The 23,324-nt window shown below is 46.7% G+C and overlaps 1 protein-coding gene across 4 annotated transcripts in view; it reads left to right on the forward strand.

Annotated features, from left to right (window-relative positions):
* The window catches only part of mfge8 (milk fat globule EGF and factor V/VIII domain containing), an 84,921-nt gene that overhangs the window by 53,786 nt on the left and 7,811 nt on the right, over nt 1-23,324 (forward strand). For 2 of the 4 annotated variants that reach the window (XM_033050542.1, XM_033050544.1), the window contains 5 exons: nt 3,417-3,530; nt 10,001-10,182; nt 15,502-15,657; nt 19,543-19,687; nt 22,972-23,174. In XM_033050542.1, the coding sequence (XP_032906433.1) occupies nt 3,417-3,530; nt 10,001-10,182; nt 15,502-15,657; nt 19,543-19,687; nt 22,972-23,174 (800 nt within the window). The remainder of the gene's footprint in view (nt 1-3,416; nt 3,531-10,000; nt 10,183-15,501; nt 15,658-19,542; nt 19,688-22,971; nt 23,175-23,324) is intronic. The other 2 variants (XM_033050543.1, XM_033050545.1) reach the window with 1 other exon arrangement.

Genomic DNA, 23,324 nt, shown 5'->3' on the forward strand with positions numbered 1-23,324 from the left:
TGCGTGCTAACCAGTTAGCGGAAAGACAATACACGATTATCATCGAGCCATCCACAGTGTACAGATACACGATAAAGGGAATAATGTGAATAATGGTTAGTGCAAGGTAAAGTCCAGTAAAGTCCGATCAAAGAGGTCTCCAATGAGGTAGATAGTAGCTCAGGACTGGTCTCCAGTTGGTGATAGGATGGTTCAGTTGTGTGATAACAGCTGGTAAGAAACTGTCCCTGCATCTGGAGGTGTGCGTTTTCACACTTTTATACCTCTTGCCTGATGGGAGAGGGGAGAAGAGGGAATGACCTGGGTGAGACTGTGATGGTGGCCTTGCCAAGGCAGTGTGAGGTGTAACTGGAAGGTTTGTGTGATGGTCTGGGCTGTGTCCACTGCTCTCTGCAATTTCTTGTATGGAACTGTTCTTGGATGGAACTGTACCCATACCTTGCTGTGATTCACCCCGATAAAATGCTTTCAACGGCGCATCTGTAGACGTTGATGAGAATTGTTGGGGACTTGCCAAACATTCTAAAGGGCCTGTCCCACTTACGCGATATTTTTCGGCGACTTGCTGGCACCCGTCATGGCCGCAGCAGGTCGCCGAAAATTTTCAAAATGTTCAAAATCCAGCGGCGACCAGAAAAAGGCACGACTCTTTGGGTGACTACTCACGACCATACAGGCGTCACGTGTCGACATGTCGCTGGGTGACGCCTGTATGGTCGTGAGTAGTCGCCCAAAGAGTCGTACCTTTTTCTGGTCGCCGCTGGATTTTCAATGTTTTTTAAATTTTCAGCGACCTGCTGAGACTATGACGGGTGCCGGCAAGTCGCCGAAGAAATTGCGTAAGTGGGACAGGCCTCTTAAGGAAGTAGAGGCGTTGGTGTGTTTTCTTGGCCATTGCTTCGATATGGGTGGTCCAGGACAATTTGCCCGTGATATTTACACCTTGGAATTTGAAGCTTTCAACCATCTCGACCAGAGCACCGTCAAATGCACACTGGGATATGTGTACCGCTTTATGTACTTGCGGTAGCTTTACTGGCACAGGTACGCAACAGCTCGCCAAATAAATATACAATCATCAATTATACAATACATTATTGTTACTTATCATACTGTGGTTGCAAGCGTCATTTTCTACGCTGTGGTCTGCTGGGGTAATAACATCAGTGTTAAAACAGCAAGAAGTTGGACAAGCTGGTGAAAAGAGCTCGCTCAATTTTGGGGGGAGAGTGGACTCTGTGGAGGATGTGCTTGAGAGGCGTATGAGGAGCAAGGTGCAGGTCATCCTCAACAACTCCGGGCACCCCCTCCATGAAACTCTGGAGGGTCATAAGAGCACACGGAACAACAACCAGCTGCTCTCCCTGCGCTGTAGGACGGAGCGGTTCAGGAGATCCTTCACCCCTGCAGCCATTAGATTTTATAATAGTGACTGCTAGGCTGTATGGGGATGCTTTGCATTTTTAATAGTTCATTATTGGGTCTTTTTAAGTATTTATTGCTTTCATGTATTGTCCATGTTGTATTTTATGTATTTTTTCTGCTTTCGTTCTGAATGTGTGGGTTTGTTGGTTGTTGGCTTCTGGACATCTGAATTTCCCTGAGGGGATCAATAGTATTTATTATTATTATTATTATTATTATTATTATTATTATTATTATTATTATTATTATTATTATTATTATTATTATTATTATTATTATTATTATTATTATTATTATTATTATTATTATTATTATTATTATTATTATTATTATTATTATTTAAATAATCAGTAATACCATGGAACCAGACCATCATAATGCAAGCCAAACTCTGCAGTGCAGCTTCAACAAAGTCCATTGTAGCTTGTTGGTTAGGGTTCAGTTTAGAGATACAGCACGGGAACAGGCCCTTTGGCCAATGAGTCCGCGCCGACCAGTGATCCCCGCACATTAACACTATCCTGCACACACTAGGGACAATTTAAATTTTATACCATGCCTATTAACCTACAAACCTGTAGGAAGAAACTGCAGATGCTGGTTTAAGCCGAAGATAGACACAAAAAGCTGGAGTAACTCAGCGGGTCAGGCAGCATTCTCTGGCGAAAAGGAATGGGTGATGTTTCAGGCCGAGACCCTTCTTCAGACTGCAGTAGGGTCAAGGCCAATTTTCAGACTTCATTGCTGAAGGGCCTGTTTCTGAGCTGTATCTGTAAAAAAAATACACTGCTCCAATGTAAGTAAATTTAGACGGGCCCGCGTTACAACGGGAGCCTTGATGCCAACCCCTGTGCTTCTTCTGCAGGATAGTTGAACACTGAGTTATTAAACCAAAGGTTGGCTGATAATTGTCTGAGAAAGATGGAATCTAAGTCAAAGTCATGAAAGGACATATTTCTGCAAGATTCCAATGCTTAATGGATAAAATACTTCAGCACGTAAAGCATGCTGACATAGTTTGGAAAATTGGACAAACATTTACTTATTTAATTACAGCCCATCCTGGAAGTGATGTTTCAAGTTCCCAACTGGAGTCTCTTGAGGTGTCATGGCGGTCCCATTACTGTGTGTAAGGAGCAACCATCTCCTTCCCCTTGGTTAAAGCCCCATATTCTCTCAGCTGTTACTCGCACCAGTCTGCTGTTTTACACTCATCATGAATACGAATATTGATTTCTCCAACTTCAAGTAACCTTTGCATCTCCCACTCTCTCCGTCCCTCTGCTGCACTAGTCTTTGTGCTAGTTACACTGTCGTCCTGCTGAGTTTCACTGTTTGCACAACTCGTTATCACCTTCCCCACAGCCAGCAATGGACCATTGTGGGCTCCACCTTTCCTTGATCACCGTTGCTTTTTGCATGTCTTTCATTCATTTTGATCAATGTACCTCTCGTTTCCCTCTTCCTTGACTCAGGGTCTGAAGAAGGGTCCCGACCCGAAATGTCACCTAAACCTTTTCTACAGAGATGCTGCCTGACCCCGCTGAGTTACTCTGGCATTTTGTGTCTATCTTCGGATTAGACCTGCATCTGCAATTCCTTCCGACAGACCATCATCGCACTTTGTCCACTGCATGCTTCATGTGGACAATCATGTCCATGTGTGCTTACTGTGAGCAAGGAATTTCAATGCATCCTGTGTTCAAGAAGGAACTGCAGATGCTGGAAAATCGAAGGTAGACAAAAATGCTGGAGAAACTCAGCGGGTGCAGCAGCATCTATGGAGCGAAGGAAATAGGCAACGTTTCGGGCCGAAACCCTTCTTCAGCGTCCTGGCTGGGGGATATGACAATACACTAATTTCATCTGATCTGAGTGTCTAAAGGCTTGGTTACAGATGCTGCCAAGGGGCAGGGATGTTGCATGGTCACTGTCTGTGGTGTTTCCAATACGGCAACTGCTTTAACCGTACATCCTATCCTTTCTTTCAGATATCAATGACTGCGCCTCTCAGCCTTGCAAGCATGGAGGGAAATGTGTCGACCTGGACGCGGATTACTCGTGCAATTGTCCATCTCCATACATTGGAAGAACCTGCCATCACAGTGAGTGATCTTTACATCAGGGTGGTACAGGGGAGGGCTGTGGTGGATTTGCTGCCTTACAATGCCAGAGGCTTGGGTTCGATCCTGGCTATTGGTGGTGTACTGTATATACGGAGTTTGTACCTCACCCCGTTCCCTCCCATTTCCTCCCACGTTTCAAAGACGTGCAGGTTTGTAGGTTAAATGGTTCCTGTATATTGTCTCTGTCGTGTAGGATATAATTAGTGTATGGGTGGTTGTTGCTCAGCATGGAATCAGTGGGCCGGGGGGGCCTGGAATCAGTGGGCCGGGGGGGCCTGGAATCAGTGGGCCGGGGGGGCCTGGAATCAGTGGGCCGGGGGGGCCTGGAATCAGTGGGCCGGGGGGGGGCCTGGAATCAGGGGGCCGGGGGGGCCTGGAATCAGTGGGCCGGGGGCCTGGAATCAGTGGGCCAGGGGGGCCTGGAATCAGTGGGCCGGGGGGGCCTGGAATCAGTGGGCCGGGGGGCCTGTTTCAAGTTCAAGTTCAAGTTCACATTTATTGTCACATGCACCAATTGCTGCAGTGTAATTGGAGTTGCCAAACAGCCATACGAATAAAAATAACACAATACACAATTGAATTTAACATGAGCATCCCCACACAGCGGAATCAACGTTTCTCACTGTGATGGAAGACAGTAAAGTTCAGTCATCTTCCTCTTTGTTCACCCGTGGTCGGGGCCTAGATCCTCCGCAGTCGTCGCTACGGACGGCCCGATGTTCAGGCCGTCTCGCCGGGATGATCGAAACTCCGCCGTCAGAACGGAGTCCACACCAGTATCTCTAAACTAAACCAAACTGTAGATTGGAAACTTTCCTCTAGATCTCAGTGATTTTCATTCAAACCCATACAACCCAGTGGAAGAGATTAGCTGTCCATCTGTTAGCTGTTGCTCAGGACTGGGTTCCATACCTTCGTTACTCCCATACACTTGACTATTCCAGTGGGTGTTGTCCATGGTTTTATTCGTTAACCATGAAGTCATCAAGAACTGTTCATCCATCCAAAGATAGACCACAAAGTGCTGGAGTAACTCAGTGGGACAGGCAGCATCTCTGGAGAGAAAGTCGGGTCGGGACCCTTCTTCCTAGAGTCACCTGTTCACTGGCTCCAGCCAGGGATGAGGTGGAACAGCTGACAGTGTGGTGTGGAGAGAATAACCTGCTCCTCAACACCTCAAAGACCAAGGAGCCCATAATAGACTCCAGGAAGAAGAAAACGGACATTACACCATTAATCATCAGAGGGGACTGTGTGGAGAGGGTGGCGGATTTCCGCTTCCTGGGAATCCACATTGAGGAGGACCTGACATGGAGCGTGAACACCTCTGCGCTGCTGAAAAAGGTCCAGCAGAGACTGCACTTCCTGAGGGTGCTCAGGAAGAACAACATCACCCAGAGACTGCTGCTGTCCTTTTATCGGTGCTCCATAGAGAGCATCCTAACATACTGTGTATGCGTGTGGTACACCAGCTGCACAGCGGCTAAGAGGAAAGCGCTCCAGAGGGCTATTGACAACGCCCAGAAGATTGTCGGCTGCCCTTTCCTCACCTGGCTCCAGTTTTGCAGTTCATTTTTCAACAATCGCTTGACTCGGGCGATGTTCCGCTGGATTGGAGGAAGGCCAACATCACTCCTCTCTTTAAGAAGGGTTCAACCACCAACCCAGCGAATTATCGTCCTGTTTCACTAACAAGTACTTGCTGCAAATTGCTGGAGCATATCATTGATAGTAATCTGATGCGTCACGTGAGCAAACATAATATTCTTGCCAACAACCAACATGCATTTCGGAGGCATAGATCATGCGAGTCTCAGCTTATACTGACGACAAATGACCTGGCCAAGCACCTTGACAGTAACGTCACAATGGATTTAGTTGTGCTGGACTTTTCTAAAGCATTTAATGTCATCCCACACCAGAGACTGCTTCGGAAACTTGACTTCTATGGTATTCGTTCCAACACGAAACAATGGATTTCCAGTTTCCTGACAAAACGTCTTCAGCGTGTGTGTGTGAACAGAAAGAGCTCCAATTGGCATCCAGTGTTGAGTGGTACACCCCAGGGCACAGTACTTGGCCCACACCTATTTTTGCTTTACATAAATGACATCCATGAAAAAGTCGCAAGTACGACCAGACTTTTCGCTGATGATTGTTTGCTGTACCGTCCAATTAATTCAGCTGATGATGAAGATGCTCTCCAAAAGGATCTCGATACTATGGTCGAGTGGTCACAACAATGGGGCATGCAGTTCAACCCTTCCAAATGTGAAACCATGCATGTCACCAGAAAGAGGAATCCAGGCGTCACATCCTACAACATACTTGGTGCCACCCTTGAAGAATCCAAACAAACCAAGTATCTTCGCATCAAATTGCAGAACGATCTGCGTTGGAATGGTCAGACTCAACATGCAACAGTGAAAGCAACAGGTGTCCTAAACTTCCTGAGGCGCAACTTTCATCATTGTTCAGCTTCTGTCAAGGAGAAGCTGTATTTCACCCTCGTTCGACCTCATTTGGACTACGCAGTTGCAGCTTGGGACCCATACACAGATAAAAACATTTCATCCATCGAACGTGTCCAAAGACAGGCCGCTCGATTTGTTACTAACACCTATGAGAGAGAAGCGAGTGTCACCAAACTTCTGAATTCTCTGGGGTGGAACCCTCTCCAAGACAGACGTGAAGCTCACCGTTTGACCTGTTTTTACAAAATGTTAAATGGTCAGCTAGACATAGATCACAAGACCTACACCAACCCCAAACCAATTAGGAGCAGACGAGGGCATTCGATCCAATTTGTGATCCCAGCTACAAAGAAAGATGTGTACAGCAATTTATTCTTCCCACGCACAATTAAAGCATGGAATAATCTCCACCCAACTATAGTTACCCAACCAGATGCAACTAAATTTAAAGTAGCACTTTCTTCCCAATAACCCTTTCTGGCTTAAGCCCTCCCTTCACCACCTCCAGTTTAAATTCCAGTTGGAATATTTTGGAGGACCAAGTAACCAAGAACCAAGAACCTTGGAGGACCTACACAGTTCCCACTGTCTCAAGAAATCCCAGAACATTATAAAGGACATTTCCCACCCCGGACACTCCCTGTTTGAACTGTTGCCGTCAGGCAGACGGTACAGATCAATGAGGACAAGGACAAACAGACTCAAAAACAGTTTTTATCCCACAGCAATAACTACACTTAATATAGCCACCAAATGAGCGCAGGTGCGCTACATACCAAAGGGATTGTGCAATCGACAGAAGAATGTATGATTGTGTGTTTATGCTTGGTTTTTTCATGTTATTTATTTTAGTTGTTTATTTCAGATATTTCTCTTTTACGTATCGTTAGCTTTTAGGTAATGTGTGAATGGTGCACTGACTGGTTGGCATTTTTAATTTCGTTGTACATGTTTACATGTTATAATAACAATAAAGAACCTATACTTTTTAAATGCAGCTTTTGTTTTTCAATTTACCATTCTTGATTTTAAATATTTTCTTGGTGCTACCCACACTCTCTGGAGTACCCAACCCCAAGATATTTTGCCATATCAGTGGTTGAGAGACGTTGAATGAAGCCCCACTCCTTAACAATTGGGAAAATGTATCCCTAGGCCCCCACCCCACCTCACCATAGAGATCTGATGACATTACAGGCCAAGCTACAAGGAGTTATAGAGAGACACAGCAAGGAAATGGGCCCTTCTGTCGACGGTGCTGGCTCGAAGGGCCAAATGGCCTACTCCTGCACCTATTGTCTATTGACCGAGTCTGTGCTGATCACCAACCACTCAGTTACCCCCAATCCTACAAGAGGCACACAAAGTGTGAAAACGCACATCTCCAGATTCAGGGACAGTTTATTCCCAGTGGTTAAAGGCAACTGTACCATCCTACCAACAACTAGAGAGCAGTCCTGAGCTACTATCTACCTCATTGGAGACCCTCAGACTATCTTTAACTGGACTGTACTGTACTTCATCTTGCACTAATTGCTATCAATGTTATTCCCTTTATCATGTATCTATACACTCGATTGTAATCATGTATTGTCTTTCCACTGACTGGTTAGAGAGCAACAAAAGCTTTTCACTGTACCTCGGTACACGTGACAATAAACTGAACTCAACTAAATGAAACAAACCATTAAACACTCATTGTTTCGCATGCCCACACATTGGCCAATTAACCTACAAATCCACATTGAGATTTAATTTAGTTTAGAGAGACAGCACGGAAACAGGCCCTTCGACACATCGAGTCCACGCCGACCAGCGATCCCCGCAAATTAACGCTATGCTTCACACACATGAGGCAATTTACAATTATACTAAGCCAATCAACCTACAAACCTGTACATCTTTGGAGTGTGGGAGGAAACCCGCACAGAGCATCAGGATGGAACCCCGGCGGGCATAGCAACAACGTGCAAACTCCGCACAGACAGCACCTTAGGTCAGAATTGAACCCAGGTCTCAGGTGCTGAGAGGCACCCTTCACTTAACAAAACACCCCTCCACATAATCACCAACAAGCAGTGAGGCATCAATAAGAAACTGCTGGAGAATCAGGGCAGGGAGCAGTTCAAGAAAGAACTGCAGATGCTGGAACAATCGAAGGTGGACAAAAAATGCTGGAGAAACTCAGCGGGTGAGGCAGCATCGATGAAGAGAAGGACAGAGAAGTCTGAAGAAGGGTCTCGACCCGAAACGTCACCAATTACATCTCTCCATGGATTCTGCCTCACCCGCTGAGTTTCGCCAGCATTTTTTGTCAACCCAGGCAGTACTTTAGTTTAGTTTAGATAGACACAAAAACCTGGAATAACTCAGCGGGTCTGACAGCATATCTGGAGAGAAGAAATAGGTGACTTTTCAGGTCAAGCCCCTTCTTCAGACTTAGGTTCAAACGTGTTCAGTTTAGTTTAGTTTAACTTAGAGATACAGTGCGGAAACAGGCCCTTCGGCCCACCGAGTCTGTTCTGCCCAGAGATCCCGGCATTAACACCATCCTACACACACCAGGGACAATTTACAATTAAACCAAGCCAATTACCCTACAAATCTGTTCAAAAAGGAACTGCAGATGCTGGAATATCGAAGGTACACAAAATTGCTGGGGAAACTCAGCGGGTGCAGCAGCATCATAGATGCTGCTGCACCCGCTGAGTTTCCCCAGCAATTTTGTGTACCTACCCTACAAATCTGTTCGTCTTTGGAGTGTGGGAGGGAACTGGAGATCCCAGAGAAAACCCACGCAGGTCACGGGGAGAAGGTACAAACTCGGTATCAGTGGAGGGAACTGGGCAGTCGGCATTTCAGGTCGGGACCCTTCATCTGGTGTCATCGGGGGTGTCGACAAAGAGTGACTTAAAGGACAAAGGTTTATGGAGCATCTTAAACGTAAGTTGGATTTAAGTAGAAGTGGCTGGAGTTCTCCTTGCACCTTATCCTCCAGGAACTGAATAGTTGAGGAGTTTGATTCAAGGAATCTGCCCTGCTATTGAGGTGTGGGTTTACAGAGACAATGAGTTGTTGACTTTGCAAGTGATTGGAATGTGGCAGAACCAGAGCCCAGGGCTCACAACCAAAGATCCTATAGCACAACCATTGTGCTTGCTCCGTGAGGCAGACTCGCTGTCAGCCTGGGTTTGTGTTTCCATTCAGTTTGCCAAATCACATTAAAAGTCAGCTCGTTTTCAGATTAAAGGCGATGGTTCTTTTAGAGATATGCCTTGGAAACAGGCCCTTCGGCCCATCTATACATGCTGATCTCTTCCCTCTCCCATCGGGCCAAAAGATATTGGCATGTGAAAACGTACACCTCCAGATTCAAGGACAGTTTCTTCCCAGCTGATGGGGGGGGGGGGGATTTGTAACTTTGTAAGCCCCTTTATGGGCGACTATTTGCATACCTTGGCACATGTGACAATAAAGTATCCACTTCAATTCAATTCCAATTAGGCAACTGAACCATCCTACTTCAACCAGACAGCAACCCTGATCTCTGGTTTCCTTCCAAACTCTAAAGTAGTACAGGTTTGTAGGTCAAATTGGCTTGGTTTAATTGTACCTTATCCCTAGTGAGTGTAGGATGGTATATGTCTGTGGGAATCGCTGGTCGGCACGGTCCCGGTGGGTCAAAAGGCCTGTTTCCGCGCTGCATCTCTAAACTCTGAACTCTAAAGAAAACTAATTGCACTGCCTCCCAATTCACTTCTTTCTGTAGAACCTCGGAGAGGGTTATGGGGAGAAGGCAGGAGAATGGGGTCGAGAAGGAAAAATACATCAGCCATGGTTGAACGGCAGAGTGGACTCGATGGGCCGAATGGCCTAATTCCGCCCCTGTGACTTATTATGAACTGATGAACATTCACCAGTATTTGTCGGCGGTTCTTGGTCGAGATTGTTAACCCTCTACCTTTCTGGTTCCAGCGTGTGTGTCTGCGCTGGGGATGGAGGGAGGAGCGATTGAAGACCATCAGATCTCCGCGTCGTCCGTGCACCTGGGATTCCTGGGCCTAAAACGCTGGCGCGCAGAGCTAGCCCGACTCAACAACAAGGGAATTGTCAACGCCTGGAGCATGGCCACCTTCGACCATAACCCCTGGTTTCAGGTACTGAGAACCTGTCTGAAGACCCAAAACGTTGCCTGTCCATTCCCTCCCTGACCCGCTGAGTTCCTCCGGCACTTTGCGTCCCACGCACAATTCAGCATCTGCAGTTCCTTGTGGCTCCTTCTGCACTTTCCTTTGATCAAGGTTCCAGCTCCTGCAGCCAGAAACATGGTGACTCTTTTTGTGTAAGAAGGAACTGCAGATGCTGCTTTAAATTGAAGGTAGACACAAAATACTGGAGTAACTCAGGCAGCATCTCTGGAGAGAAGGAATGGGCGACGTTTCCGGTCGAGACTGACGTCAGACTGAAGAAGGGTCTTGACCCGAAACGTCGCCCATTCCTTCTCTCCAGAGATGCTGCCTCACCCGCTGAGTTTCTCCAACATTCTGTGACTCTTTTTGTACTTCCTGGCTCTAGGTGAAGGTCTGCTGTTTGATTTTACCAGATTCTATGCAAAAACAAACAATTTCACTTTGCCTAGGTACATACGACAACAAAGTATCCTTGATCATCGATCTCTCACTGATATATTTAAACTAAACTAAACTGAACTAAACTGAGCAATCGGCCTGAAGAAGGGTCGCAACCCGAAACGTCACCTATCAATGCTCTCTAGAGATGCTGCCTGACCTGCTGTGTTACTCCAGCACTCTGTGTCCTTTTAGCACGTATTAGTTGTTGTCAGGGGCGGAAAACCTGGGGGGGCCAGAGGGGACACATCCCCCCCATGTTTTGAAAGGTGGGGGACATCCCCCCCAAGTTTTTGTGATCCCGATTTTAAAATCGCCGTTTTTAGCGTTGGATTGAGCCTCCGAAGCCTCGCGCATGTGTGTGTGAGTGTGCACATGCGCGCGTGGCCGCCAAAAAATTGTGTCCCCCGTCCCCTCCATGTTTTGATAGTGAGTTCCGTTCTTGGTTGTTGTCAATGTTCACTCAAACTTGCTTTGAAGAGTTCCCTGTGTGTGAGATTTTATCTGGGGCAGTGCTCACCTGTTCTATGTTAATGGTACCTGCACTACCTGGCCCTTTATCACAGTCACTGGCCCGTGCGAATACCTGGTCGGAGTTCGTCCCTGCTTGTAACCTGCCTTTGAAATGTTTCACCAAAGGGCTAGGGCTGCTCATTGTTAGGATGGAATAAATTTCACACCGATTTAAAACCCTTGTGTGATACTCGATCCACTTGAAGTCCATCAGTTAAAGTCAGGTTCAAGTTGCGGAATGAAGAAGGGTCTCGACCAGAAATGTCGCCCATTCCTTCTCTCCAGAGATCCTGCCTGTAAAGTTGAGTTACTCCGGCATTTTGTGTCTTATCTTCTTGAGCATTAACTAAAGTCTGACTTTGCTGTTCTTCAGCCTGTTAAGATTAGGCATTTTACATAGAAAATAGGTGCAGGAGGAGGCCATTCGGCCCTTCGAGCCAGCACCGCCATTCATTGTAATTATTGCTGATCGTCCCCAATCAATAACCCGTGTCTGCCTTCTCCCCATATCCCTTGATTCCACTAGCCCCTTGAGCTCTATCTAACTCTCTCTTAAATCCATCCAGTGATTTGGCCTCCACTGCCCTCTGTGGCAGGGAATTCCACAAATTCACAAATCTCTGGGTGAAAAAGTTTTTTCTCACCTCAGTCTTAAATGGCCTCTCCTTTATTCTAAGACTGTGGCCACTGGTTCTGGACTCGCTCAACATTGGGAACATTTTCCTACACACAGTATTTTTCAAAGAATTGAATGCATATGAAGCCTGTGTGCCCTCATCTCCCACCCACACTCACTCCCTGCTGGTGTGGGCAGTAGTGGACAGGTTTACCTCTCAGTCTGCCAAGTCTCGTTTATAAATCAAGAAATTCCTTGTTGGCAGGTTATACACGGTAGTTATTAACCTGTCAAACTCTAACCAGGCCTATTGAGTAGGTGTACCCTGCTCCAAAGACCAAATGCAGTGTGGTCAATAACATATTTGAAGAAGGGTCTCGACCCGGAATGTCATCTATCCATGTTCTCATAAGTTCATCAGTCATAGGAGGAGAATTAGGCCTTTGGCCCATCGAGCCTATTCTACCCTTCAATCATGACTGATCTAGCTTTCCCTCTAAACTCAATTCCCCTGCGTTCTCCCCATGGCCCTTATTAATCAAGAACCTGCCAAACACTCAGCGACTTGGCCTCCACAACCATCTTTGGCAATTAATTCCACATGTTCACCAGTGATGATGTCTGGGCCTAAAACGCTGGCGCGCAGAGCTAGCCCGACTCAACAACAAGGGAATTGTCAACGCCTGGAGCATGGCCACCTTCGACCATAACCCCTGGTTTCAGGTACGGAGAACTCGTCTGAAGACTCAAAACGTTGCCTGTCCATTCCCGCCCTGACCCGCTGAGTTCCTCCGGCACTTTGTGTCCCACGCACAATTCAGCATCTGCAGTTCCTTGTGGCTCCTTCTGCACTTTCCTTTGATCAAGGTTCCAGCTCCTGCAGCCAGAAACATGGTGACCCTTTTTGTGTAAGAAGGAACTGCAGATGCTGCTTTAAATTGAAGGTAGACACAAAATACTGGAGTAACTCAGGCAGCATCTCTGGAGAGAAGGAATGGGCGACGTTTCCGGTCGAGACTGACGTCAGACTGAAGAAGGGTCTCGACCCGAAACGTCGCCCCTTCCTTCTCTCCAGAGATGCTGCCTCACCCGCTGAGTTTCTCCAACATTTTGTGACTCTTTTTGTACTTCCTGGCTCTAGGTGAAGGTCTGCTGTTTGATTTTACCAGATTCTATGCAAAAACAAACAATTTCACTTTGCCTAGGTACATACGACAACAAAGTATCCTTGATCATCGATCTCTCACTGATATATTTAAACTAAACTAAACTGAACTAAACTGAGCAATCGGCCTGAAGAAGGGTCGCAACCCGAAACGTCACCTATCCATGCTCTCTAGAGATGCTGCCTGACCTGCTGTGTTACTCCAGCACTCTGTGTCCTTTTAGCACATATTAGTTGTTGTCAGGGGCGGAAAACCCGGGGGGGCCAGAGGGGACACGTCCCCCCCATGTTTTGAAAGGTGGGGGACATCCCCCCCAAGTTTTTGAGATCCCGATTTTAAAATCGCCGTTTTTAGCATTGGATTGAGCCTCCGAAGCCTCGCGCGCGTGTGTGTGAGTGTGCACATGCGCGCGTGGCCGCCAAAAAATTGTGTCCCCCGTCCCCTCCATGTTTTGATAGTGAGTTCCGTTCTTGGTTGTTGTCAATGTTCACTCAAACTTGTATTGAAGAGTTCCCTGTGTGTGAGATTTTATCTGGGGCAGTGCTCACCTGTTCTATGTTAATGGTACCTGCACTACCTGGCCCTTTATCACAGTCACTGGCCCATGCGAATACCTGGTCGGAGTTCGTCCCTGCTTGTAAACTGCCTTTGAAATGTTTCACCAAAGGGCTAGGGCTGCTCATTGTTAGGATGGAATGAATTTCACACCGATTTAAAACCCTTGTGTGATACTCGATCCACTTGAAGTCCATCAGTTAAAGTCAGTTTCAAGTTGCGGAATGAAGAAGGGTCTCGACCAGAAATGTCGCCCATTCCTTCTCTCCAGAGATCCTGCCTGTAACATTGAGTTACTCCGGCATTTTGTGTCTTATCTTCTTGAGCATTAACTAAAGTCTGACTTTGCTGTTCTTCAGCCTGTTAAGATTAGGCATTTTACATAGAAAATAAGTGCAGGAGGAGGCCATTCGGCCCTTCGAGCCAGCACCGCCATTCATTGTAATCATTGCTGATCGTCCCCAATCAATAACCCGTGTCTGCCTTCTCCCCATATCCCTTGATTCCACTAGCCCCTTGAGCTCTATCTAACTCTCTCTTAAATCCATCCAGTGATTTGGCCTCCACTGCCCTCTGTGGCAGGGAATTCCACAAATTCACAAATCTCTGGGTGAAAAAGTTTTTTCTCACCTCAGTCTTAAATGGCCTCCCCTTTATTCTAAGACTGTGGCCACTGGTTCTGGACTCGCTCAACATTGGGAACATTTTCCTACACACAGTATTTTTCAAAGAATTGAATGCATATGAAGCCTGTGTGCCCTCATCTCCCACCCACACTCACTCCCTGCTGGTGTGGGCAGTAGTGGACAGGTTTACCTCTCAGTCTGCCAAGTCTCGTTTATAAATCAAGAAATTCCTTGTTGGCAGGTTATACATGGTAGTTATTAACCTGTCAAACTCTAACCTGGCCTATTGAGTAGGTGTACCCTGCTCCAAAGACCAAATGCAGTGTGGTCAATAACATATTTGAAGAAGGGTCTCGACCCAGAATGTCATCTATCCATGTTCTCATAAGTTCATCAGTCATAGGAGGAGAATTAGGCCTTTTGGCCCATCGAACCTATTCTACCCTTCAATCATGACTGATCTAGCTTTCCCTCTAAACTCAATTCCCCTGCGTTCTCCCCATGGCCCTTATTAATCAAGAACCTGCCAAACACTCAGTGACTTGGCCTCCACAACCATCTTTGGCAATGAATTCCACATGTTCACCAGTGATGATGTCTGATCCGCTGAGTTATTCCAGCGCATTATGGGTTTTTTTTGTAAACCAGCATCTGCAGTTCCTAGCGTGTAACCATATCCCACAAGTTTTCAACTAAGATCTGGTCTGGAATCTGTGTGGATCTGTGTGGAAGGTAGACAAAAGTGCTGGAGAAACTCAGCGGGTGCAGCAGCATCTATGGAGCGAAGGGATAGATGACGTTTCAGGTCGATACCCTTCTTCAGAAGAAGGGTCTCGACCCAAAACGTCACCTATTCCTTCGTTCCATAGATGCTGCCTCACCCGCTGAGTTTCTCCAGCATTTTTGTCAACCTTCGATTTTTCCAGCATCTGCAGTTCTTACTTAAACAAGAGTGTTTTATTGTCATATGTACCAGATAGAACAATGAAATTCCTACTTGCAGCAGCACAACAGAATAGTCTGAAGAAGGGTCTCGACCCGAAATGTCACCCGTTCCTTCTCTCCAGAGATGCTGCCTGGCCCGCTGAGTTACTCCAGCATTTTGTGTCTATCCAGTTTAAACCAGCATCTGAAGTTCCTTCCTAAACAGAATATGTAAACATAGTACACAGTAAACAATATAATAAACAAGAAAAAAAAGCTGGGATGGAAAGAAGTTATAACTTAAAATGTCAAATTGCTACATAATGCAAAAAAAATTGAAATTACTTTTTATTTGCAGTTACAATTTACAATGACAATTTATTTTCAGGTTATGAAGGAGTCTGGTGCTTCATTCTCACCGAAGGTTCTTTTTATTGTTAATCTCCAGGTCAATCTGTTAAGAAAGATGCGGATCACCGGCATCATAACACAGGGAGCCTTGGCAGTGGGGGCTCCGGAATATGTCAAAGTCTTCAAAGTTGCTTACAGTTCTGATGGAGTCAACTTCACCGTTTTCAAAGACAGTGAGAAAAACAAAGATAAGGTAACATCGAAATGACCGTGACAGACAACTGGTGAAGAAACTTTCTGGAAATGAGTTAGTTTGCAAAGCTTTCCCGAATTTACTCCACGCTTGGAGTATTGTTTAGTTTAATTTAGTTTAGTCGGGATGGTCGCTGGTTGGTGCCGACTCGGTGGGCTAAAGGTCCTGTTTCTGTTGTATTTCTGAAGTCTAAAGAGAGCTTAAAAAAAAAAATTGGAGGGGTAATTTGCATGCGGTCTGTATCCCTCTAATCTCTATCTATTTATGCGTCTGTCTAAATGCCTTTAAAACATTGTTATTGTATCTGTTTCTACCATTTCCCAAGGCGTGCATTCCAGGTACCTACCATTCCCTGTATAAAAATTACTTGACTTATCAATTCTCCTTGACTCTTTCCCCCTTCTCACCTTAAACCTACGTCTTCAATATTTGACACTTCCACCATGGGTCAACTGATTCCAACCATCTAACTAACCTATCTATGCCACCCATATTTTAATACACTTCCATTAGGTCAACCCTTAGACTCAGAAGTGCCAGAGAAAATATTCCAGTTTTGTCCTACCTCACCTTTTAGTTGAGAAACTCAAATCCAGGTGAACCTCTTGTGCACCTTCTTCTAAGGCTCTTCATCCTTCCAAAGCTTTATGGCTCCAAATGAATTATAAAGCATTATGAACCATCCTAAAGCATTATGACTCCAAATCTGGCCAAACCAAAGGACGTAGAGCTGCTACTTCACAGTGCCAGAAGCCCTGGTTTGAACCTGACTTTAGGTGACTTTAGGTGCTGTCTGTCTGGAGTTTGCACGTTCTCTCTGTGACCACGTGGGTTTCCTCTGGGTGCTCTGGTTTCCTCCAACGGCTCAAAGACGTGCAGGTTTGTGGGTTAATTGGTCTCTGTAAAATTGCTCTTAATGTGCAGAGAATGGATGAGGAAATGGGATCTTATAGAAACATAAAATTCTTAAAGGATCTTATAGAAACATATAAAATTCTTAAAGAATTGGACAGGCTAGATGCATGAAAATTTTTCCTGATTTTGGGGGAGTTCAGAACCAGGGGGGTCACAGTTTAAGAATAAGGGGTAGACCATTTAGGACTGAGATGTGGAAAAACTTTTTCACCCAGTGAGTTGTGAATCTGTGGAATCCTCTGCCACAGAAGGCAGTGGAGGCCAATTCACTGGATGTTTTCATGAGAGTTAGATTTAGCTCCCAGGGCTAAAGGAATCAAGTGATATGGGGAAAAAGCAGGAACGGGGTTCTGATCTTAGATCAAAGGTTCCCAACCTGGGGTAAATTTACCCCCAGGAGGTAAATTTGTTGATTCTGGATTAGTACATATTTTTTCTTATTGACGATTGTGTTTGGTTCTGGTGTACCGGTATCTGTTCATCATTAGTTGTTCATAAATAAGTGAAATAACATTGTAATGTGCTATTAAAGTTGCCAGGGGTAAACTGGACGAAAAAGGTTGGGAACCCCGGATTTAGATAATCAGCCATGATCATATTGAATGGTGGTGCTGGCTCGAAGGGCCGAATGGCCTTCTCCTGCACCTATTTTTCTATGTTTCTATGTTTCTATAACATAGGACTAGTGTGAATGGGTGATCGATGGTCGGTGTGTGCTCGATGGACTGAAGGGGCAGTTTCCATGCTATATCTAAACTAAACTAAACTAAACTAAACTCACATTTATCCAGTTAAACTCTTAAAGCCCTGTCCCACGGTACGAGTTCATTCCAAGAACTCTCCCGAGTTTAAAAATAATGAAACTCGTGGTAAACACGGAGAATGAACATAGCGGGTACGTTGGAGCTCGGGGATGTCTCTTAGCGCTAACGGTGGGTACTCGGGAAGACTCGCTAACGGCAGGTAAACACGGGAAAACGCGTGAAGATTTTTCAACATGATGAAAAATGTCCACGAGTGCCCCGAGTACCGACGAGTGGCCATTACCGTAAATCTCCGAGTTCGAATCAGGGCAAACTCGGGAGAACTCTTGGAATTAACTCGTACCGTGGGACAGGGGTTTAACCTTACATTTCACCATCTTTCCTGCTGTATCCTTGTTCAAGCTTCCTCAAATTCCACAACATCACCAATTATGCAGATATCTGCAAACTTTCTAATCAAGCCTCCTGCATGTTCAATCCAATGAGTTATACATACAAGCGACCCCTGTGCCTCCACAGTCTGGGTAATAGGAATTCACTTTTCAGAAATCACAATTCAAAACATCTTAGATACAATAACATTTGCTGTTGAGAAATTTATGCGGACAAAAATGAAATACAAAATGAGACAGAAATGTCAGATTTCATCAGATTTTATTTTTAGTAACTCAGTACTCTGGGGCAATAACATTACCGCACAGTCTTCCTCTCTCCAGCCTAAGGACGTGAACAGACGTCTCAGAACTCAATGCTGCCTCGCTCTTCACCTGCTTCATCTTCCAACAACAAGCAGTATACTTGCAGGAGCAGTAGCCTCGGCCCAGCTCCTTGCATCAACCCCTTGGCTTTGCTCCATTTCATCCTCCCTCACTGCCCCCTTCCCCCCCCCCTCTGTGATTCCTCCTGCTCTCTGACTCTACCACCACCACGTTTATTCATCGTTTCTTTATCTCCCCACATCAGCATCCATATCTGTCGTTTCCCGTATCCCTAACCAGTCTGAAGAAGGGTCTCGACCCCAAACGTCACCCGTTCCCTTCTCTCCAGAGATGCTGCCTGTCCCCCTGAGTTACTCCAACACTTTGTGTCTCTCTCCACTAGATCACCGTGCTTTAACCCGTCAGCCTCCTGCACTCTTTCCCCTCGTGAACCGATTCCTTCAATCCCATTGTGTTGTCCTCATATCCCTACTTAGCGTCATGTAGTCATAGAGCACGGAAACAGGTCCTTCGGCCCAACTTGCCCATGCCGACCAAGATGGGACCACTAGTCCCACCTGCCTTGCATTTGGCCCATATCCCTTTCCTATCCATGTACCTGTCCCAATATATTTGAAGTGTTGTTATAATACCTGCCTCAACTACCTCTTACTTCCAAAATCCTTTCCTGACCCAATAGCCTTGTTCATAAGTTCATAAGTTTTAGGAGCAGAATCAGGCCATTCGGCCCATCAAGTCTCCTCCGCCAAGTCTAATATTCACCTTAGCCGTTAAATAATGGCAGTGGGTCTCTGCCATCATCAATAAAATGGCTGAACATGAAAGAATAACATGCTGTAGGATATATCTCCATCTATAACATGGAATTCAATGGGAAAGGGTCGGGAGTGAGGATCACTTGTTGGAAAATCTCAATATGGATGGTTTTCCAGGGATGGAATCTCTCTGTAATACAGAGTATTTCAGACAGAGGTCCGAGCACAGATCCTTCAGGAAGGTACATCACCGGTCACTGTCAAAGAAACACCCCTCTGCCACCACTCTCATCCATCATCAAGCCACTTCATACGTTCTAGGAGCAGAATTAGGCCATTCGGCCCATTAGTCTACTTCACTGTTCAATCGAGGCTGATCTATATTTTCCTCTCAACCCTCTTTCTCCCGCATTCTCCCCATAACCTCTGACACCCGTACTAATCAAGATTCTGTCAATCTCTAGCTTAAAAATATCCATTGATTTGGCCTCCACTGCCGTCTGTGGCAATGAATTCCACCGATTCACTAAAGGTATTTCTCCTCATCTCCTTTCTAAAGGTATGTCCTATTATTATGAGCTCTGGCCTCTGGTTCTAGACTCTCCCACTAGTGGAAACATCCTCTCCACATCCACTCTATCCAGGCCTTTCATTAATTTGTAAGTTTCTATGAGGTGACCTCTCATCCTTCTAAACTTGCATTGACCACGGTTTCTCCTTTTATCCCTGTAGACATTTACTGGAAATCGCAACAACAACGGGCAGAAGAAGAACCTGGTCGCCCCTCCCATCATCGCTCAGTACATCCGCCTTATTCCCGTGGTGTGCCAGAGAGCCTGCACCCTGCGTATGGAGCTAATAGGCTGTGAACTGAACGGTAAATCCTGCATCTGGGATGGCTGGGTTGTTATGGAAGTGGATAATTCTGGACCTTGGGACCAGTGATGGATGAAGGATGCAAGAGGAGATGAATTATATGTCAAAGGGTCAGGGGGGAAATCAGGTTAACAGGTCAGGTCAACATTCCATCTTTGACCACGGTGGCAGAATTGCTGCCTTACAGCGCTTGCAGCGCCAAACCCGGGTTCGATTCCGACCAGGAGCCCTGTCTGTATGGAGTTTATACGTTCTCGCCGTGACCTGCGTGGGTTTTCTCCGAGATCTTCAGTTTCCTCTCACACTCCAAAGACGTACAGGTATGGAGGTAAATTGGCTTGGTAAAATGTAAAAATTGTCCCTAGTGTGTGTAGGATAGTCTTAATATGTGGGGATCGCTGGTCGGCGCGGACCCGGTGGGCCGAAGGGCCTGCTTCCGCGCTGTATCTCTAAACTAAATATATTTGACATGCAGCAGGTATTCTACCCACCATGTCCACATCTATCGTTGGGCATCCATCCATATTAAATAGTCCACTGAACATTGTTTAATTTAGTTTAGTTTATAGATACAGCCCGGAAACAGGCCCTTCGGCCCACCGAGTCCCCGCACATTAACATTATCCTACACATTAGGGACAATTTACAATCATACCAAGTCAATTAACCTACAAACCTGTACGTCTTTGGACTGTGGGAGGAAACCGGAGATACCGGAGAAAGCCCACGCAGGTCACTGGGAGAACGTTCAAACTTTGTACAGACAGCACCCGTGGTCAAAATCGAACCCGGGTCTCAGGTACTGTAAGGCAGCGACTCTGTGCATGTTAATGAGAGATAAAAAGACGCAAACTGCTGGAGTAACTCAGCAGGTCAGGCAGCTTCTTTGGAGAACATGGATAGGTGACGTTTCAGAATTGGGCCCTTTTTCACCATTCTTGGCCCAAAACATCACCTATTGAGTGAGACCAAGCGTAGGCTTGGCGATCGCTTCGCCGAACACCTCCGCTCGGTTCGCAATAACCAACCTGATCTCCCGGTGGCTCAGCACTTCAACTCCCCCTCCCATTCCGAATCCGACCTTTCTGGCCTCGGCCTCCTCCATGGCCAGAGTGAGGACCACCATAAATTGGAGGAGCAGCACCTCATATTTCGCTTGGGCAGTTTGCACCCCAGCGGTATGAACATTGACCTCTAATTTCAGGTAGTCCCTACTTTCTTCTCCCCTTCTCATCTCTCCCTCAGCCCACTGGCTCCTCCTCTTCCTAATTGGCTTGAAGGTATTAGTTCACTAGTTTACTACAGCACTTGGTGGAGTTGTCCAGCACTCCTGCACCCAACTGGTTCTCAATGGAAAGGATCAGGTGATGTTTAGATTAGGAAACCTTGGCTTCCAGGGTAAAACCCACACGGTCACGGGGGAGAGGGTACAAACTCCGTACAGACAGCTCCCGTAGACGGGATCGAACCCGGGTCTCTGGCGCTGCAAGCGTTGTAAGGCTGCGCCACCGTGCTGATATTTGGGGTTTCGGCTGAAAATTGAGACCCTCATTGACTTTCAGTCTGAAGACGGGTACCCAACCCGAAACATCACCTATCTCATTTCTCCAGAGATGCTCCCTGGCCCACTGAGTTACTCCAGCATTTTGTGTCTATCTTTGGATTAAATATTCTCTTCCTCTTCTTGGAATCCTTTGTTGCCATAGTTACAGATTGGCGACTCCAGCAGAAAAGTTCACGTTTTATCCAACTTCATCCATAAAGAATGACAGGGACAAAGTAGCGGAGGCAAATAATAATTAATGCATCTTTGTAAGATGGTTTTCTATACTGGGGCTGTTGGACCTCGTGTTAATGGATCAAGGAATGTTTGTGTTAGATGTTCAGTTCACTGACTCAGCTGCTGAGGCAGCCTCTCAAGATCAGAATGTAGAAACAAGGAACTGCAGGTGCTGGTTTATACCAATGATAGACACAAAGTACTGGAGTAAAGGGCCTGTCCCACCAGCATGCGACTGCATGTGGTTAGCGCGACCTAACGTGGTCGCTTGAGCCGTACGGCCTCGCGGGGCCGGTCCCACTTCGATCGCCAGAGGCGTATGGAGTTGTGCGGGGCTAGTCCCGACATCGCGCGGGGCTCCGAAAAACTGACGCTATCCAAAAATTCCGCGCGACAACGACCTGTCGGCCCGCAGCCGCATTGAGGCCGTACGCAGCGTCTCGATGTCGTACGCAGCGTCTTGACGGCGTACGCCTAGCGCGTGGAGTTGCGCGATTACGTCACCGCCCAGCGTGCCGTTGCGTGATGACGTAACCGCCCGACGCCGTGCGACGTCCAAATTCAGTCGGCCCGCCTCCTGCCCAGCTGATTGGTGAGTATGATGTCGGGACCAGCCCCGCACAACTCCACGGTTGGAAGTGGGACCGGCCCCGCGAGGCCGTACGCCTCAAGCCACCACGTTTGGCCACGCTAGCCGCATGCAGTCGCATGCTGGTGGGACAGGCCCTTAACTCAGCGGGTCAAGCAGCATCTCTGGAGAAAATGGCTGTGTGACACTTCGAGTTGGGATCCTTCTCCAGACTGAAGGGAACAGTTTGAAGAAGGCTCCCAACCCAAAATAATGTGACGGAGATGCTGCTGGACCTGCTGAGTTACACCAGCACTTTGCGTCCATTTCCCGACCCGAAAGGCCACCCAGCTTTTTTCCCCAGAGATGTTCCCTGACCCGTCGAGTTACTCCGGCACTTCATGTCGATGTTAAGATCAGAAATAATCTTTGGCTCTTTACAGTAGCGTGCAGTATACCGATCCCCTAGATCCTACCGCCAACATGAGCAAATAAGACCCCACAAATTTGCGCGGCACTGTGCAGCAGCGGTAGAGTTGCTGCCTAACGGCGCCAGAGACCCGGGTTCAATCCCAACTATGGGTGCTCATCTGCACAGAGTTTGTACGTTCTCCCCGTGACCTGCTTGGGTTTTACTCTGGAAGCTCCGAGTTCCTTCCACACTCCAAAGACGTACAGGTTTATAGGCTAATTGGTCTGATATAAATGTAAATTGTCCCTAGTGTGTGTAGGATAGAGTTAATGTGCGGGGTCCGCTGGTGGGCGCGGACTCTGTGGGCCGAAGGGCCTGTTTCCACGCTGTATCGCCACACTAAACTAAACTACAAGTAGCAGAGAACGCCCAGCTCTCAGTCGAGTATTGGAGACTACGTTACTGTGTTATATTGACTGACGTGGATGCACTACCCACCCTGTCATAAAAAATTTGTGTTTACAGTTTACTTAAACACAACAGGTTGTTCGGAGTCGCTGGGGATGAAGTCCAGGTACATTGGCGACAAGCAGATCTCTGCCTCGAGCACGTACAAAATGTGGGGGATCGACGCGTTCACCTGGGCGCCGTGCCTGGCCCGCCTGGACAAACACGGCAAAACCAACGCCTGGACAGCGGAGATCAGCAATAAGTCTCAGTGGCTGCAGGTAACAAGACCATTCCTCTCAGCCTAGCCAATGCGTTCAATCCTCTCATTCTCCAATCCGATCTCCGGTCTGATCCATTTCCAACTTACCGAAAATCACAATCACAATAATACTTTATTAGCCAAGTATGTTTTGCAACATACGAGGAAT

Source organism: Amblyraja radiata, chromosome 34, assembly GCF_010909765.2.
Source record: "Amblyraja radiata isolate CabotCenter1 chromosome 34, sAmbRad1.1.pri, whole genome shotgun sequence".
In the NCBI taxonomy this organism is placed as follows: Eukaryota; Metazoa; Chordata; class Chondrichthyes; order Rajiformes; family Rajidae; genus Amblyraja; species Amblyraja radiata.